The following is an 18,190-nucleotide window of genomic DNA, read 5'->3' as shown; positions in this document are numbered from 1 at the left end:
GTACACCGTAGACCTCTCTGCCATCCACATTTTGGCTCACTCGTGGGATGAAGTTACGGCAACAACAATTCAACGTTGCTTTCATCATGCGGGCTTTTCCAAAGCAGTGGCCGTTGACCAAGAAGAACCTGATGAAGTTGCTGAAGCACAAGCTGTTTTTAGTGTACTGGCTCCCAAGTGTGGCACTGTGACCATGGATGATTATGAAGCTATTGATGATGATGCTGTCACCTGCCGTGAGGACACCTTGACTGACATATTGAAGGAGGTCGACGAAGCCAACGATAATGACAGTGAAGAGGAGACCGAACATCATAACAATCAAAGCTCTCTAGTGTCGACTAATGAGGCTAGCCAGGCAGTTCAAGTACTCCAGCAGTACTCTGAGCGAGAGGGCTGCTTGGAGCACACGTGCAGCCTAGCTAAGATGAATGCCTATTTAGTGAAGCAGCGGCATGCCAACCTGAAACAAACTACGTTGCACAGTTTCTTTGGGGGTCACAACCCTTAAATGAAACTACCAATAAATGAAACAGATTTGCTTGTTCCCGTCGAGTTTCGATTAAAGGGAGTCCACTGTAGCTATCGGATATGACACAGCTTCATATGCAGTCTTTTTTTTTTTTTTAAGAGCCTTGGCCAGCGGCAATTTTTAGAAAAAGCTAATATGAAGATAAGCATGGAAACCTGCTGTGCCATTACTGTGCCTGCTGTATGCTTAAGAAATGTAAAATAAGAGAAAAAGAAAAAAAACAGCTTCTCCATTGCCCAACCTGTGGAAAGTCGTAACCTCAAAACATAGCTGTTCTTGGCAGCAAGCCAGGTTCAATGTCACTGAAGTATGTCTGATTGTGAAGAAGGCAGTGACGGTGCATTTTTTCTTTTTTTTAACTGGCTGTTTATTGAGTGATCTGTCGAAGTTCCAAACAGGACAAAACTAACTTGCGCCTTTCGCATTCCACTGCACTCTCCTTTAAAACAAAACATTGAATCTCATGTGTGGGGTGCATATGCACCATTTCTGATGATGAGTTATGGCGCTACTGCTCCAATACGTGCTATGCCGGCCACTATAGTTGAATGCTGGGGAGCTTCCACTAGTTTGGCTGTATTATATTGCGTTTATTCCCCTTTGTTCCCAAAGTTGAGACCGACCTTGCATTATAGGCTTCGTGACTACCTGCATACAAGACTCACTTCTATCAGTAAAAAATTACAAGGAAGGTTAGGCTTCACCTGAACATAGACATGATAGCGTCTAACATCGCCTTCTGACTCTACATGTTTTTGGCATTGAGAGACCAGCACAGAGTTTGGCAGTGTTAAAAACCTTTACTTGGTTCGGTTTTCGGGGAAAAGAAGGCCCAGTACCACTGTCACTTCTTGGAGGACACCTACACTTACAGGGAACGGTATACAAATGGAGGTACATATTGTCATTGATTCGAATCCCTATCTTGAACTAGCCTAGCTAGCAGACTAGCAGATAGAGCAATGCTGAATGGGAAGCGGAATGGTACAACACACCCCGAATGCTGCACCAAGAATGGTTGCATCACAATTTTGATATAGAATTTGTGCATATTTTTTCCGACACATTTTTTTCAATTCTGGGTTCAGCCGCTTTGACTGAACGAGCTGTATACACTACTGTGTAAAAACTTGCGTTAAATTTGAACACAAATATATTACTCACCTGCTCCTTGAAGACAGAAGCGAGATTTTGGCAACCTGGCAGGGAGCTGACAAAGTGTGCCACTTGGCTGAGAGACCAGTCAGACACCAGTGAGCCTGGCACCAGGTCCATTTGTGGCCAGTGCTGCTCCAGGCCGAGGGGGCGCTCCTCCGGCCGCACTGACGACGACGACGACCCAAACACCGATTGATGCACCGTCTGTGGAAGCTCTGCTGCGAACGGGTTGAAACAACAAAACAGTTCTTGGCTGCATGCATGAGAGTTGTCCTGATGGGTTATATACTACCATAGCGGACTGATGACATATATTGCTCTTCAAAACGTGCAACGAAACGGGCAATGGAGCTAGCTCGCGAATCGTAAGTAAACACTGACCTACAGCCTCGACACAGCGATGATATGCGATGGACAAGAAAACGTACACTAGTACGGAAACAATGCAATGAATTAGGCAAAGTTATTATCCAGATTATGATAATGGCTTCTTGCAAAACTCGTACCAATGTCCCTAGGAAGCATTGATACAGATGAGACACCTCAAAAAGCACGAAAATGGAAGGGAAATGAGTTTTCTGGCGAAAAAATGTGGCCTCTGCAATGGACGAAAGGTTTACTGCTTGTAGTTTTTCAATTTTGGAGAAAGAACCGTAGATTATGACAATGCTGCACAAATGAAGCACTGATTATAGAAAAACACTGCACGCAACCAGCCCATTTTTGGAGTTTGTGGCTGTGCTACCATGATCTAGGGTCTGATATTTTGCTACATCACGCATACCTTTTGATGGAGGCGAAAAGCAAGGCACCCGTGTGCTATGCGATGTCAGTGCACGTTAAAGAACCCCAGGTGGTCGAAATTTCCGGAGTCCTCCACCACGACATCTCTCATTGCCTGAGTTGCTTTGGGACGTTAAACCCCACAAACCAACCAACATCACAAATACCAGATGACCATTCTTTTTTTCGCGTTTTCACCAGCATGCACGTGCCTCATACTCGTGCCAGACAAGCAAATGGAGTGCCAATTGTAGTGAGTGCATAATCGCGTCGTTAAATCTCACAGTGGTGACACTGTGCTACACCGGGAAGAAACTGCCATCCGAAACTGCAACAGCAGACACCAGGCTATATGCATGCATGCAAATACTGCTGTCTAGCAGACGTGAGCGCGCATCCACACTGAGTAGGGTTTGCCACAAGGTGGCGATGTTGCTTGATCCCATGGCCAATACCCCACAATGTGGACCTGGAGAGGATTCGGCACGCTAAGAAGCCAGAGTATGCCACCTCATAGTCCCATCACTTAACAAGCATTACACAGACGCAGCCTTCATTGTCTCTTAACATAACAATTTCGTGTGTAGGCCCCCGCCTCCAAAAAGTTCATCACCACACTGGCGTTCTTGGCCCAACATCAGCTGAAACACAAGCAATCACTCAGGAGATCCTTCACCACTCTCGTTATACTAACACCATCACAGTGCGCCCGAACAGCTGGGATGCTCTCCGTAACTTTGCCCCCGACGTGCTTCTGGGACATATTCGTGGTCAGTTAAGCAATGACCTCCACAAGCACCCAAGTCTGTAAGTCCTTCTGGAATAGATCCCTGGTCACCAAGGAACAGAAGGAAATGAATGGGCTTATGCCCTCAATCGCAACCCGTCTCTCAGCAACCCTTCCCCATGGCCAGATAATTAAAATTCTAGGAATGAGCAGGCTATGCATCGAAAACACTGAAGAGAAAAACTCAAAGAACTGTGACACACTCGCTGCCTTCTTTCAGCCCCTTCTCCACATCTTATTACCGTGAATCTACTTTCACCAGACAAGTGCAAACAAATTTTCTACCATGTGACCTATACAAAGTTCTGCATCGTCACAGGTGTCCACTTTAGAGGCGATTATTTACAGCAGGTGTTTTCAAACTTGGGCAGTTCTGTGGAGTGCTCTGTACACTCCTTGAGCACCTGAACTCATGCATGACTCAGCTGTCAACCTTGAGGCTGACCTCAGTCACGTACGCACATGTGACAGCATCTTTCGAAACTTTCAAATTCAAGCATTTGTACTCTATTTTTCCTGGTACAGCTCGAAGTGTGGCCCTTCAACTTGGCATTACTGCAAATTTCCTGTTCCATTAACTGCTGCCCTTCTGAATGCATTGCACACTTGCAAGGATGGACCCGCCGTGGCGACGGCTCAGTGGTTATGGAGCTTGATTGTTCAACGCAAGGTTGCGAGACCGAATCCTGGCCGCGGCAGCTGCTTTTCAGTGGAGGCGAAAAGCAAGGCGCCCATGTGCTTTGCGATGTCAGCGGAAGTTTAAAAAACCCCAGGTGGTCGAAATTTCCGGAAGCCTCCACCACGCCGTCCCTCAGAGCGCGTGTCGCTTTGGGGCGTTAAACTCTACAACAAAGTAAAACCAAACTTACAAGGACGGAAATGTCACATTTTAGACTAGTTCTTACCTTGACTCTTGAGCCGCGGTGTGTTGGTGGGGGGAGCAGGTTCCGGTGGCCTAATCCTGCAAAGGTGAGATGAGAAACTGAGTTAATTTAGTTCATTTCAAGCATGCCAACGGGGATGCAGCAGATTGGACATCCTATGCCTGTGCAGGGAAGTTAATTTAGTACATTCCACTTCCATTCTGCTAACAAGCTCTTGGTTCATAGCTTGGCTCATAGGGAGGAGTAATAAAGGACCACACCTGAAGGAAAAATGAAAATGGTAGCCATACTACACCTGATTTCTCGCAAATGCACAGTACAATGATAGCCTCCCGCCCCGTACCTCTGCTGTCATCCATGGACGAATAAATGAGAAATGGGGAGTTCCTGATTCTCCACTGTTGTTCCACAAGGTTTCATATGCAACCACAGCTTTTATTTTTGATATGGCAGGAAATAATGCATAGTTATTAAAGCAGGCGCTGTCTATACTGAGGTGATACAGCCATTTGCACTACAAACCGTGAGCAGATGTGGCAGTATTGCCCTAAGGCAGACATAAAAACAGGGAGCGGCTTACTCGTTTCTGTTTGCATAAACCAAGAAAGGCTCAGACATGGCATCTCACAGGTACTGAGAAAAAAAATCAAATTTCCTTGAAAATTCTGAATCTTCTCAAATTCTGCCGGGTAACTGCTAAGTGCTAACACCAAACAGGTCAACTGTAAGCTTCACAGGACTAAGTATACAGTCGAACCCCACAATAACGAAATCGCCGGGGAAAAAAAACGTTTTTGTTCTCGCGAGAATTTCACTGTTGCGATATTGGACGAGTAAGCACACACATTACTTTCCAGAGCAAAAATTTAATGAAAAAAGTCATTTTGCTCTGCTTCACACTGCTATGCAGGAGCTTCATGACTCGGGCTTTGCAGTTGGATACGCTATGCACAGCTTCGTCGTCGTCGTGGTTGCCGAGGAAAGTGCGGAGAACATCAAAAGCATCAAGCACATCACTCGAGCTTACTTGCTTTCCTTGTGCTTTGTTTTCGCCACCGTCGTCAGTGCTCTCATTTCGTTTGAGCACACTGTTGATAATAATAATAGCGCTGTCGCTGAATTCTTCGTGCACGATCAAGTCGGCATCCACACACAAAATGTCATCCTGCCAGAACAGCGTCTGGCACCATTGCATCAATACTGCAAAGCGCGTCCCATGCTTCAATTAGTGGCTGCAGATCGTCACCGCTTGCAGGAACACTCGCTTCCGGTTCTGCCAAGGCGTGCTGACCAGCTGCGAAACCGGCGTGTCTGAAGCAATTCTGGACAAGGGTGGCCGAAGTAGCAGTTCACGCCGCGGCAAGCATCTCCAGCGCCATAAAAAGATAAATTTCTGTTGGTCCCTCCATTTCGATGTTTAACAAAATCCACCGGATGAGTCTCCCACAGTACGCAGATTTGATACGTTAACCCTTTGGTAAAGAAGTTGGACGGTGGACGTGCAGTTCGGAGTAAAAAAATCAAGCGGACACTCGTCGGGACGTCTTCGAAGTGGTTGGTGGGCACTGCAGTTATCAAAGAAAAAAGGCAGACGGATCTGCCCTGCTTGTGCATATCTGCATCAAAGGCTTCCAGCCAGCTCGAGAATATTGCGCGCATTATCCAAGCTTTCTGGTTAGCAATGTACTCGACCGGAAGCCTTCGGTCACCTTTAAAGCACCGTAGCGTCTTGCTCCGGACGATCACGAGGAGGAAACGCTTGTCAGATCCATTCATGTTGGAGCAAAAAAGTACTGTCACCCACTTCTCGCTCAACTTGCCTCCTTGGCATTTTTGTCCCTTCAGGTCAAATGTTTTCAATGGCAACATTTCGCAAAAAAAGCCAGTTTCATCAGCATTATAAATTTCGGAGGGCTTGTATTCGTCCATTATGCTTGCATAACTTTCCTGCATCCAGGACGATGCTGCTTTAGCGTCGACGCTCGCAGACTCCCCTGACAACACCTTGGCGATGATGCAGTGCCGCGCTTTAAATCGGTTTAGCCATCGGTGCTCGCCTTAAAGTTGTTGTGCCCCAGAATTCACGCGAAGTCAATCGCCTTCTGCTGCAGAAGGCTTCCAGACAAAGGCATCTTGTTCACTGTTTTGTCAAGGAGCCACTGATATATAGCTTTGTCGATGTCTTTGTAGCCCGGCACTGCCACCGTCTTGTTCTGCGCGCGCGCGCCAATCTGAAGTGCCGCCATGATGCTATTCTTGGCTTTCAGAATCGTAGAAAGTGAGCTGCACGGGATACAGAATTGCTCCGCAATATTGGACTTCTTTCTAGCTTTTGCAGCTTGGGCGATGATTGCAGATTTTTCTTGCAGCGTCAAAGCTTCCGCTTTTTGACAGGAGGCGGCATGTTTCCTACAGGCCCAAAAAAAAAAAAAAACCACTGGACACACGCAAATCATGGGCGAAATCGGCGTGCAAGAGGCGGACGGTGAGATAATGTGGTCGGCATGGCAGCAAAAAAAAAGAAGAGTTCGCTGCTCTGGCAGCGTTGTCCTCAAAAAAAATTGTGTGTGCGTAGTTACCAACAAACAGGCTAGCAAAAACCCGCTTTCACTGCGCAAAAAAAAATAATAATCTCGTTATCATCATCATATTACCGAACTGACAGAAAGTAAACAGCAATGGCCGCGCCAGTGCTTGTTGACAGAAATGAACAGGCCTGACTTGTTGGATGAGTCTGCTGCAATTTTGCCACTTCTCTGTTCCCAACTGGCCGACGTGCCGAAAAAAATGTTGCAGATCACTACCTCAAACATTCGTTAATGCGGGACTGCTTTTTAAAAACTTCGCTCTTGAGAGGGGGAAAATGCATTGAACTCTATGGAAATTTGCCGGGGCCGCGAGAATTTCGTTCTTGAGAGCTTTCGTTATTGAAGGGTTCGACTGTACACTAAAAGCACAGCTGGGGAACTGATAGAAATGCAGTGGTGACGTAGGGAAACAAAGTTCTGTGTAGCGATAGATGCCTAATCCAGCTGGCAAGATCGAATAGCTTCCTGCCCTACCCTTCTACTCCTGCCTCGGTAGTGCAGTGATTAGGGTGCTCGACTTTTGTGCCCAAGGATGCGAGATCAATCCCCAACCTCAGCGGCCGCTTTTCAGTGGAGGCGAAAAGCATGGCGTCTGTGTGCTGTGTGATGCCAGTGCACGTTAAAAAACTCCAGGTGGTCGAAATTTCCGAAGCCCTCCACTACATCGTCTCTCATAGCCTGAGTTGCTTTGGGTCGTTAAATCCCATAAACCAAACCCTACCTAACCCTGTACTGAAATGACTGCCAAAATGCTGGGACACTCCCTGAACACAACAGGTTTACCTTGCCCCGAATCACTGGAGGAAAATCTTCCTGGTGTGAGAATCGGGAATCTCGGGGAGTGTTTGCTGAAAGCTTACTTGCGTGGCCGTCCTCTTCCCCGGGGCTGGGTGGGCACAATAGCCGTCGAAGGGCTGTCCTGGCTGCTGTCGTCGCCCGCCTGTGCCGTGGCCAGTGGGCACCCCGAGGCATTGTGGTGCACCGTGTACTTCTCCTTCAGGTGTCCACTACCATTGCAGCCAGGTGTGGGACACTTCCTGCGGCGTTTTCCATAAGTTTAAATAAAATTTCTTTCACGTGCATACATAGCATAAGCAGCACAAACGAAAACCGAGAACCCTTTCGAGAGTCGTATAACTATGGAGTGATGGAAACAGGCATTGACAACAGCAATCTCAAAATAACGGCTTGAGGGGCTAGTTGGTGCTGCTTATGATGAGATGAGATGTACCTGAGTGTAGAAGAGGAGTGGTGAAGAGGAAGTGTTTTCGGATTCTTATTACAATCGGTAGTGTGCACGTGTGTTGTGTATCTTCTCATTTCATTTCATTTCATTTTTATTTCCTTAAAGACCCCTTTTGAGGGGCATTACATAAGGGGTGGATACAAATTTTGGATGAGATGGTACAAAGTCATGTGCTATGATGATAAATAGCTGTAGGCTTTTTGTACGAAGATTATTGGACAGGTTGTTGTTGCAATTTCTGAATACAACAGCAATCAAATATGACTACATGCTAGCATTATGCAATGGCAAGGAGGGAACCTAGTTATTCACAATGAAAAGTAACTCGAGTAATGTAATACATGGGCAGTCGTGTTCGTACAAAATCGAGTGAAATGAAAGAAGACGTCAGAGACCAAGCACATTTAACAAAGATGGCAACGAATAAATAGTACAGTGAACACCATAATTTGTCATAATGTTTTTGGACAAACTAGACAGATGCTCAATAATGTGCTTCCCTCGCTTTTTCTGTATGGTACCATTGCAAAAGTAATTCTTTGTAATTCACAGGATAGACTTGAAGTTTCTTGAGAAGAGGTCCAGCGTGTGCATCATTTGCCGAGTTTCAAACAGCAGAACTTTTTTCTTTTCTTTTTTTCTGCAGTAAAGTACCACCCACTGCTATGCTTGCTTTCCATTGCCATTGACTGTCATCCTAAGTGACCTTCACTTGCTATTTCTAAGCATTAGCAGCCATGCTTAATTAAACCCACTATTTCATGTTTGTTCCCTCAACAAACCTTAAGTCCTATATAGCCTGCACAAAGATGCATATATATATATATATATATATATATATATTAGGGGTGTGCAAATATAATTTTTCAAATATGAATCGGATATGAATATGGAAAAAAATGCCAGCAAATATTAAAAATATGACCAGCGAAAAAAAATGAAAAATCCTGTACATAAATTTTATACGAGATTTTGCATGCCAGTTCCTTGTACAAGGGGAACCAGCATGAAACGTAGTGGAGCTGTCACACCACTGCTGAATACGATAAACTCTCATTAAAAAGTGACCTCCATGTGCGCGAAAAAGAGAGTGATGACGTAACGAGATGGCACAGTGAAGGCGACTGTGGTTTGCTCCATCACTGAATGAAAAACCCCAATCAATGTAGGCGAGACGACAGGCACGTGCACACCGGTTTTGATGACTGCGCCACACTGCAGTTTCATAAACACTCCCGTAACCTGCTATTTTTGAAAAGTAGTGCGGATCAGTCTACCTGTTAGCCAGGGGAAAAAATACTTCCCCTGCGGCAGCAATGTAGCTACAGTGGCGATGATCAAGATGGCACACTTGTTAATGTGAACACATAACCGATAGAACTCCGTGGAGGGGCTATTTGGCAATCGAAAATGGCAAGCGAGAACCTGATTGGCTAACCACGCGTGCACCTCCAGACAAAGAGCACAATTTTTTAGTTTAGCAGGTCTGAGCGACGAGACGAGGCACATGCATTGTTCTTCGCGCTACGCTTACCACCGTCGCGTTCGCTTGAATTTCCGCGTACATGGAGCTCAGCCTTAATTAGACTTTCAAGGGACTATAAGAAATATCCAAATTAACCAAAAGCTGAAATGGACCCTCTGAAAAAACTCTGAAAGTCAGCTTCTCTGCACAGCAAAAAACTCACCATTGCGGCCAAACTGTTTTGGAGGAAAAAATAGGGTACAATCCATTGCGGCCAAACTGTTTTGGAGGAAAAAATAGGGTACAATGCAGGAAGTATCTCTTGTGCCAATAATGGCTACGCCCATTTTCTGCACCCCTCTGCTTTTGTGGCTGTCGCGATTAAGAAGAGTGCCTCCGTCTCACAGGTACCATTCATAACCCCGCCCCTTCCCTCCCCCTTTTCAATCGCGAAGGAATGCCGGTCGCCATGTCCGGGATGATACAAGGCATGCTATAGAAGCATTCTGCACTATACCAGACTTCTGCCCCAACAATAGGCTGCGCCACCATAATAAAGGGTTTTTTTGTCATGCAGGAAAGCTGACTTATGGAGTTTTGCAAAGGGTCCATTTAATGAATAGGCTTGAAAAAACTATCAGACACCATTCGCGCCATAGTAATTTTATCTAAAGAGCACCTGCACGACGGTTGAACGCATCCGAGATGAAACTGAAGTGAGAATGATGTTCTTCCTGGTTTAATCAAGTGCTTAGCCTTGTGCGCACTGTCGAGAAGACCCTCTTCACAAAACGGCCCCGTCGCATTTTGAAGATGCTTCACTGCATATTTACCACCGTAGAGCATTGCAGTGAAGTGCCCCGTGCAGCAAAACTGAGGTGATATTAATATTTTTAGGTGTATTCGGTAATTTTCGAGTATTAGGCAAATCCAAACATCAATTTTTCGAATATGAATCGAATAATAACCTTATTCAATTCGCATTTGAAAATTCGAATATTTGCTCAATACCAATAAAAGGTGCGGGAGGAGCTCACCTGAGGCCGTCTTTGGTCTCCTGTGGAACAGCGGACGGAGTGTTGAGCCGATCCGGAAGATCTCGATTTGCAGCTGAAAAGGGGCAGCCATATGCGCTGCAACGATGCACAGGAAAATGGAAAGCAAAATTACGATTTTTTTACTTCACAGGTGACCTCTGAGCAGCTCTTAAAAGACATGACGTTGCATCACATATAGTTGGAGTTTAGAGAGCTTAGACTGTCATGTTACACCAAATCTCCCACCTTACTCCCTTCCCTTAAGGCATGGTTCAGGTGTCCACAGAAACAATTGTGACACGGCATAAGTTGAGAAAGGGGGAATGGGATGCAGGAGATAGAAAGTTAAAAGAAGGAAAAAAAAAACATTGTGACAGATACTGTGCCTTTCCTTTCCTGTGAACCAATTATTATTATTATTATTAATGGCGACTGAGATACATGGGCTTGTAGTTCCCCAGATAATGACTAATTTCAACATTACTTGCCACCACTACATACAAAAACAGAACTTAATATCATAGTGTTTTTTATATATTTTTCTTTGCTATTCATTACTATAGACAACTTACTTTATGGATAGTTCTGATCTGGAACAAAAGTGTCCATATTAACGTGATTTGACTTTTGAAGTATTTATGGCATCGAACACTACCATCTAAGAGCATAGAACAATAGCGCAGTATATCAGACTACAATTTTGCCCGTTAGCTCATATACTCAACGGCACACCGCACCTCTAAAAAGTGGCAGTCCACCTACCGCCACTATCATAGAAACAATGTATTCTAGCTTCTAGGATGCAAATAAGCTTATATATCTACATCTTTTTACATATCGCATTGTCGATACAAGATCTATACCGAAGTGTTAAGACAGTTGGGGGCAGATTTATGGGTGGCTCTTTGAGATAGGGTGGTTGAGGAGGTACCATTTGCGCAGTGAATTTCTTGGATTTTCTGCAATGAAAAAAAAAAAATGCTTTTCATGGTTTCACCACAAAATAGTTTCTCACTGGGATGAGTTGGCCCCTGCATCACCTCTTAATTCTGCCACTGCCATTAACTAACGGGTATACACTGCTGGAGGCCTTACAAGAAAAACCAATTTCCTTGCAGTAATGATTGTACTCGGACTATATGAGTCCAGGTTTGGAAGTTGGCAACATGGCACTGAAACATGGATGTCCTCTTGCCTGTGGTGGCTGGCGAATCCCTTTATGTGGCCGAGCCCATTGCAGCCAGGGGTGGGGCACCCACTGCTTGGCGGTGGGGCTCCTGGTGCAGGTGAGGCCAGAGAACCTGGCGGCTCGAGTGGGTGACCGGTGCGAGTACACCAGCCCACCGGGTGCATGTCAGGGCTGTCGACATCTAGGAAAAAGTCGCGCTCTGGTGGCCAGCCATCGAGATGCACCAGCAGTCCTCGTGGCCGCAGGGCTGCCACGCTGGCGACACGCACAAACCGGCGATGGCGTGGGTCTACCACCTCAAACCGGTGCCCGACTTGAAAACCCTGAGGCCCACTCCGCGGACGTAGAGACCGCGCGGGAACACCCTGGGCTCGTTGCTCTGACAAGTAGCGCTCCCACGAAAACGGGCCTTTCCAGCCTGTGAAGGCAAAGCGACAGAAAGTTGAAAGAGGAAGCAATGAACCAGTTTGCATCTAAAGCTGCCATTTCTTGACCTCTGAAGCTTTCCCACCACTGCTGGCAACCAGATATCAGGTCATCATGCCGTGTCTGTTGTTTTATTTCTTAAATAATGAGCTCACAACATGTTCTTGTCTCACTAAAGCAAGAGGAGAGCCATTACACCCATGAAAACGTTCAAATCAGTTTATGAAATGTTTTAACCCATTGCACAAACAGGTGACAATTTCAAAATGGATTTGTAGTTTTCAGGAGCGACTGCGGGTAGCAAAAACCATTTGTTACTGCCTGAGTGACTGGTCACTTGTCCAGTTTAACGTTGACTTGGTAGATGAACACCCAAAGAGCATGTTTGAGACTCGGAGCATTTCGCAGCCAACGATTAAATAAAAGGAAGCACTGGAATCAAAATAAAAAGGGCCATGAACAATGCTATAGGCAGCATTTCCTGCTTCACATAACCAGGATACATACTACTACAAGCAATAACTACATAAGTCAACCAAATGTGCCGCCGAACGAAAATCGCCAGATGATTTTGACTCTTGGTAGTATGAAATTTGTGTGCAGCTCATCAAAAATTTTGGGTTTGCACTTTGCCGAGGTAAAGAACTTGAGAGACATGCATACATATATCTGCCCCTAAACACTAATCTTTAGTTTGCTTAACTTGATCATCCTACATAGACACTCCTTTCCCGGTTCTTATCTCTTACAAAGGAAAGCTTTGTGATCCGAGAAGTGGTAGATGTTTTCCATGTGCAAGACTAACACCTTATTCAAGCCAGCAGGCCCCACTCTGGAACTGACTTTAATGGGCCCCGCGTCACCTCGGAAGGTCCAGTGAGTGGACAGCAAGCCCCGATGACGTCAAGAGGATTGTTTGCATGGGGGAATCACGTCGTCCTAATCGGTTGCGAGCGGCCACTGGGAACACTTATTTGTACATTATCAGCTCCATATTAAGCTTTGAAATTTGGTTCAAATACTTACAAAGACTATGTCTATGGATTTCTTCCACTAGAACATTGGCGCAAGTAACATTTCGGGGGTCCTTTAAGATTTGAAGTGGCTCCTAGTGAAATGCTCACATTTATAGGCCTTGTGATCTACTTGGCCACTATGAATATTCTGCAGCTGAAGCTGGGCTGAAAAGATGGAAACATCTACAGTGGCCTGCTTCCACCATTGATAATGACACAAAGCCGCTTCGCCGTATGCCCAGCGCTCCTGGAAGTTGGATGTGGATCAGCCATTGTGTGATGGCTTCTTCAGAATAGCAAATAAATGTGAAGCACAACACTCAGAAGACCTCTTTGAGCAAGTTTTCAATCTTGACAGCACACCGGCGCACACTCCACTATCCTCCGCAGTATGTACTGATCACAAAATATTCAAAAATGCAAAAAACTGTAAGCCATGCTGTGAGCAGTAGACCAAGCAGAAAACAAACATTTTTAGCAATTTAACAACATTGCGATGAGAATGGTGCGCCTTCATGATGTAATACCTCACCGCCTAAGACATCAGGTCTAGGGTATTTTGGTTTCACTGCATTCTATTGTTGTAGTGATGGGAATGAGAACATCAGAGTTGCAACAACAGTCATCAGAACCTAGTGGCAATGACTGCCGCTGAACAAAAATAAAAAAGGTACTGTGCACCAAGCACAGGGTCACTAAAACAAACTACAGTAAAACAATGTTTACAGTCTGTTGTGTATAGAGGGCGCTATTTCATCACGAGCACAACCTACTGTCATCTGTATATAAACATCGTGATCAGAATAAACGGGGGTCATTTGGTGGCACGCGCCGCCCCGGAATCTTATCTCTCCTGGGCACCGACGCGCGGCGTCACCACATACTGGCGCAGTCGACAGACCTGCGGCTTGACATTTGGCCATCTCGACTACAGGATTGCGGCTAGTCACGCGCGGGAGGCGTGTCAGGGGATGGATTCGTTTGCGCTACCGCCAGTGGGCCTTTTCCTGGAAGTACCTGGACAACCGCCTGTACCATGGCACCAATGGAAGGAGGACTTCGAAAATTTTCTACAAGCAACCGGACTCGACGAGAAATCGCAGGTACGGAAGAGGGCCATTTTATTGCAATGCCTAGGCGTTGAAGGCCGTCGGGTTTTCCGCACGCTTACTCCGGGACCGGTCACGAGCAGAGCTTCTGCGGACGTTTACCAAGAAGCGCTCGCCTTGCTGGAATGCCATTTCACAAGTGCTGTGAATGTTCTTGTTGAGCGTCGCCGATTCACGCTGCGGCGACAACTTCCGGACGAACCGATACGGGACTACGTCACTGCTCTCCGGCAACTGGCGAAGAATTGCGACTTTGGTGATTTTTCTTGAGACAGCTTTGCGTGATAAGGTTGTGGATGGCATTCGAAGTGTAGAACTGTGACAGAAGCTGTTACTGAAAGGGTCGACGTTTACGTTGGATCAGGCCGTTGACATCCTGCGGGCGTATGAAGAGGCGGTAAACGGTGCTCGACTGTATGAAGACGGTTACGACGCTTACCCGGTCCAGCGAGTGACGGAGGCAAGAGGTCAGCCGCTGAGGGGTGGTTCTTCATCGGCCTCGGTGCGCAAGTGCTACCGATGCGGCTCAGCAGGACACTTAGCCAACTCGCGGGAATGCAAGGCGTGAGGGAAGCGTTGTGCAAGGTACCACAAGATTGGGCATTTCCAAGTAGTGTGTGAAAGTCGCGGAGAAGCAGAAGTGCGCGCTATTCGAGATGAAGACTGCACGGAGGTGTTGGGCGTGCTGACAGTGACGCAGGTGAAACGGGGGATTTTGGCCGTTGATGTGTGCATCAAGGACAAATTAGTCCAGCTGCTGGTAGACACAGGCTCAGCTGTGTCCATTTTACCTTACCATCTATACCAAGAAAAGTTCGCCTGCCGGTTTGACTTGGGTCCTGCCGTGGCGACGCTGCGGGACTTCTCTGGCCAAACAATTCCGGTCATGGGGTGTTTTGTGGACAAGACGGTGTACGGGAGCGTATCTGCCAACGTTCGTTTTCACATGGTTCCACAGGGCATGGCATTGTTGGGTTTAGATGCAGTCAAGCAGCTGCGGTTGCGCATTGATGGAGCATCTTTGGCATGTTTGCAGATGACTGTGAGCACCGAGTCGCTGCCCCCAGAATTATGTGAGTTTTCTTCCCTTTTCTCTCATAAATTGGGTTTGGCAAAAGATTTTGTGCATGAAGTGAAGCTGCACGCCGATGTGAAGCCCGTGGCAGCGAAGGTTCGGCGCCTGCCCTTGGCACTCAGAGAACAAGTTTCTAATGAGTTAGCAAGACTGGAACAGGAAGGCATCATAGAGCGTGTAAACGCGTCACAGTGGGTGTCGCCGATAGTTGTAGTGAAGAAAAAGGATGGAAGGATCCGCCTCTGCGCAGATTTGCGGGAAGCAAACAAAGCAGTGGTGGCTGATGGATTTCCACTGCCTCATACTGAGGAACTTTTGAACGAGCTGAATGGGGCAGCATGGTTTTCAAAATTAGACTTGGCATCCGCATACTACCAAGTGGAGCTGGCTGAAGGCAGTCGAGAAATAACAACGTTCGTGACGCATGAAGGGCTGTTCCGTTTCCGCAGAGTATGTTTTGGCCTCGCTTCGGCCCCTGCTGCATTTCAGCGGATGATGCAGGAGATATTGAAGGGTTGTAATGGCATTCTGTTCTATATTGATGACATCACTGTCTTCGGCAGGACAAAAGGGGAACACACCAACCACTTGCGTGAGGTATTGCGACGTATTGGTATTGCTAAAGCCGGCTTGCAACTAAACAAGAAATGTGTGTTTGAAGTGCAAGAACTGTCATTTTTGGGCCACCATGTCAGTGCTGAAGGGCTCAGGCCCCTCAAGTCGAAAGTTGAGGCGATTCTTCACGCGCAGCCACCGACTGATGTGGTTGGTCTGCGTTCTTTTTTGGGACTTCTTGGCTATTATTCTCGCTTCATTCCACATTATGTAGAGGAAGTGGAGCCATTGCAGCGGCTTCTTCGCAAGGGCCAGGAGTTCTGCTGGGACCAGAGCGCGGAAGACAGTTTCTGCAAGGCCAAGTCACTGCTGGCATCGTGCGGCGCTGTGGCCATGTTCGACAGCGCGCTACCGGTACAGGTGACTGCTGATGCTTCAGCCTACGGGTTAGGGGCTGTGTTGCAACAAGTTGCTGATGGGGAGTCACGCACGGTGGCATTCGCGTCCAGAACCTTGTCACCACAAGAGCGCAAGTATTCTACCGGAGAACGGGAAGCATTAGCGTGCCTATGGGCTTGCGAGCATTGGCATGTGTATTTGTGGGGCCAAAAATTTATTTTAAGGACTGACCATCAGGCGTTAGTGACCTTGCTATCTAGCAATGGCACAGGTCGGCGTCCCCTTTGAATTGAAAGGTGGTGTGCAAGACTCGTGCAGTATAACTTCTCCGTACAGTACACAAAGGGAGAAACCAATGTGGTGGCTGATGCACTATCCCGGTTGCCCGTGCCATCAATGGAAGGTGAGCCTTTGGAGGAGGTAGTTGCTGCAATGTCAAGTGTCGTTATGAAAAATCAGCTACAGGAAGCAACACAGAATGACCCGCTGCTGCAACAAGTGATGCAGCATGTCGTATCTGGGTGGCCAGAAAAAAAGGAGCTCGCAGGAAAACTGTTGTTGTTCGCACGCATTCGGGATGAACTGTCTGTTGTGGAGGAGTTGTTGTTTCGTGCAGAGCGTATAGTGCCTCCAGCAGATCTCACATCCAAGTTTGTTGCACTTGCTCATGAATCTCATCCGGGCATTGTCAGAACAAAGCAACGGCTACGAGAGTTGTACTGGTGGCCCAAGATGGATGACGATGTGGAAAATGCCATCAGGAACTGTGCAGTTTGTAAAGCCGCAGAAAAGTCTGCAAAAACTATGACAGCACCATTGCAGCCAGTAGAATGGCCTGAGAAGCTATGGCATAAGTTAGGAATAGATATTGTGGGGCCAATGAAACGTGCACCGCCTGACTGCAGGTTTGCAGTAACAATCGTGGATTATCGCAGCAAGTGGCCTGAAGTGGTTTTTGTTTCATCTATAACCGCACAGTCAGTAATCAAGGTCTTGCTAGAGCTTTCTGCACGGGAAGGGTACCCAGGAAGTGTGGTCACAGACAATGGCCGTCAATTCATGTCCACATACTTTCAGGAATTTTTAAAGGCCAGGGGTATTGACCATTGTGTGACATCATTGTATTACCCTCAGTGCAATGGCCAGGTCGAAAGGTTTAATCATGTTCTGAAGGAGTACCTGTAGACTGCGTCACTGGAGCGCAGGCCATTGAAGGAAGCCATCTTGGAGTACCTGAGTGTCTACAGGGCTACACCACACGCCACAACAGGGGTGTCTCCAGCATTCTTGCTACACGAAAGGAGACCTCGTACTCGCTTAGATGTGGTTGGCCTTCCAGGAGAAGGATTCTTTGATGAGCCAGTGGCGCACATGGCAGACTTACGACAGCAGGTCAAGAACCGGCAACAGCAAGTGAAAAGTTACACGGATGAGAAACGGGGTGCCAGAGATTCCACCATCAACGTGGGGGATTTTGCGAAGGTACGACGAGGTTTCGGCGTAAAAAGCGAGCAGAAGTTTTCCTTGCCCCTGGAGGTGAAGAAGCATATAGGCAGGAATTCATTTTTGCTGGCAGATGGGAAGAAATGGAATGCGTCGAAGTTGTCAGTAGTTGCCCGGGGAGGTCAACAAGATGCACCGCTGTTGGTTGAGAAAGTGAAGGGGCATCGTGCTGTAGCAGTCGGGTTGGAGATGGATGTGCCTTACTTCGAGTCTCCTGCAGGCCTTGATACTCGGGACACGGCTTTGGCAACAGCAGACACTGCAACATCGGGTGATGATCATCAGGAGTCTGTGCAGGATGCGGCAGAGGCAGACACACTGCATGAAGAACTTTCTCAAACTTCTGGTGCAGAGTGTGTTGTGCTTGACGGGCAGCAAATGGAACGTTCTCAACAGCAAGGAACCACTGGGCGGACGGAAAATGTGGCTGCAGGGGTG

General features: G+C 47.0%; 1 protein-coding gene across 4 annotated transcripts in view; it reads right to left on the bottom strand.

The window, feature by feature from the left end:
• Nucleotides 1–18,190, bottom strand: part of l(3)mbt (lethal (3) malignant brain tumor) — a 45,693-nt gene that overhangs the window by 3,373 nt on the left and 24,130 nt on the right. For 3 of the 4 annotated variants that reach the window (XM_084579102.1, XM_084579103.1, XM_084579100.1), the window contains 5 exons: nt 11,676–12,087; nt 10,481–10,576; nt 7,593–7,769; nt 4,166–4,221; nt 1,697–1,908 (listed from right to left, as the gene is read on the bottom strand). In XM_084579102.1, the coding sequence (XP_084435228.1) occupies nt 1,697–1,908; nt 4,166–4,221; nt 7,593–7,769; nt 10,481–10,576; nt 11,676–12,087 (953 nt within the window). The remainder of the gene's footprint in view (nt 1–1,696; nt 1,909–4,165; nt 4,222–7,592; nt 7,770–10,480; nt 10,577–11,675; nt 12,088–18,190) is intronic. The other variant, XM_084579101.1, reaches the window with a different exon arrangement.

The sequence above is a fragment of the Amblyomma maculatum genome, chromosome 9 (assembly GCF_055883805.1).
Source record: "Amblyomma maculatum isolate TAMU_Amacu chromosome 9, ASM5588380v1, whole genome shotgun sequence".
Lineage (NCBI taxonomy): Eukaryota > Metazoa > Arthropoda > Arachnida > Ixodida > Ixodidae > Amblyomma > Amblyomma maculatum.
The sequence above is the reverse complement of the archived record's forward strand: the minus strand, read 5'-3'. Positions and strand labels throughout refer to the sequence as shown.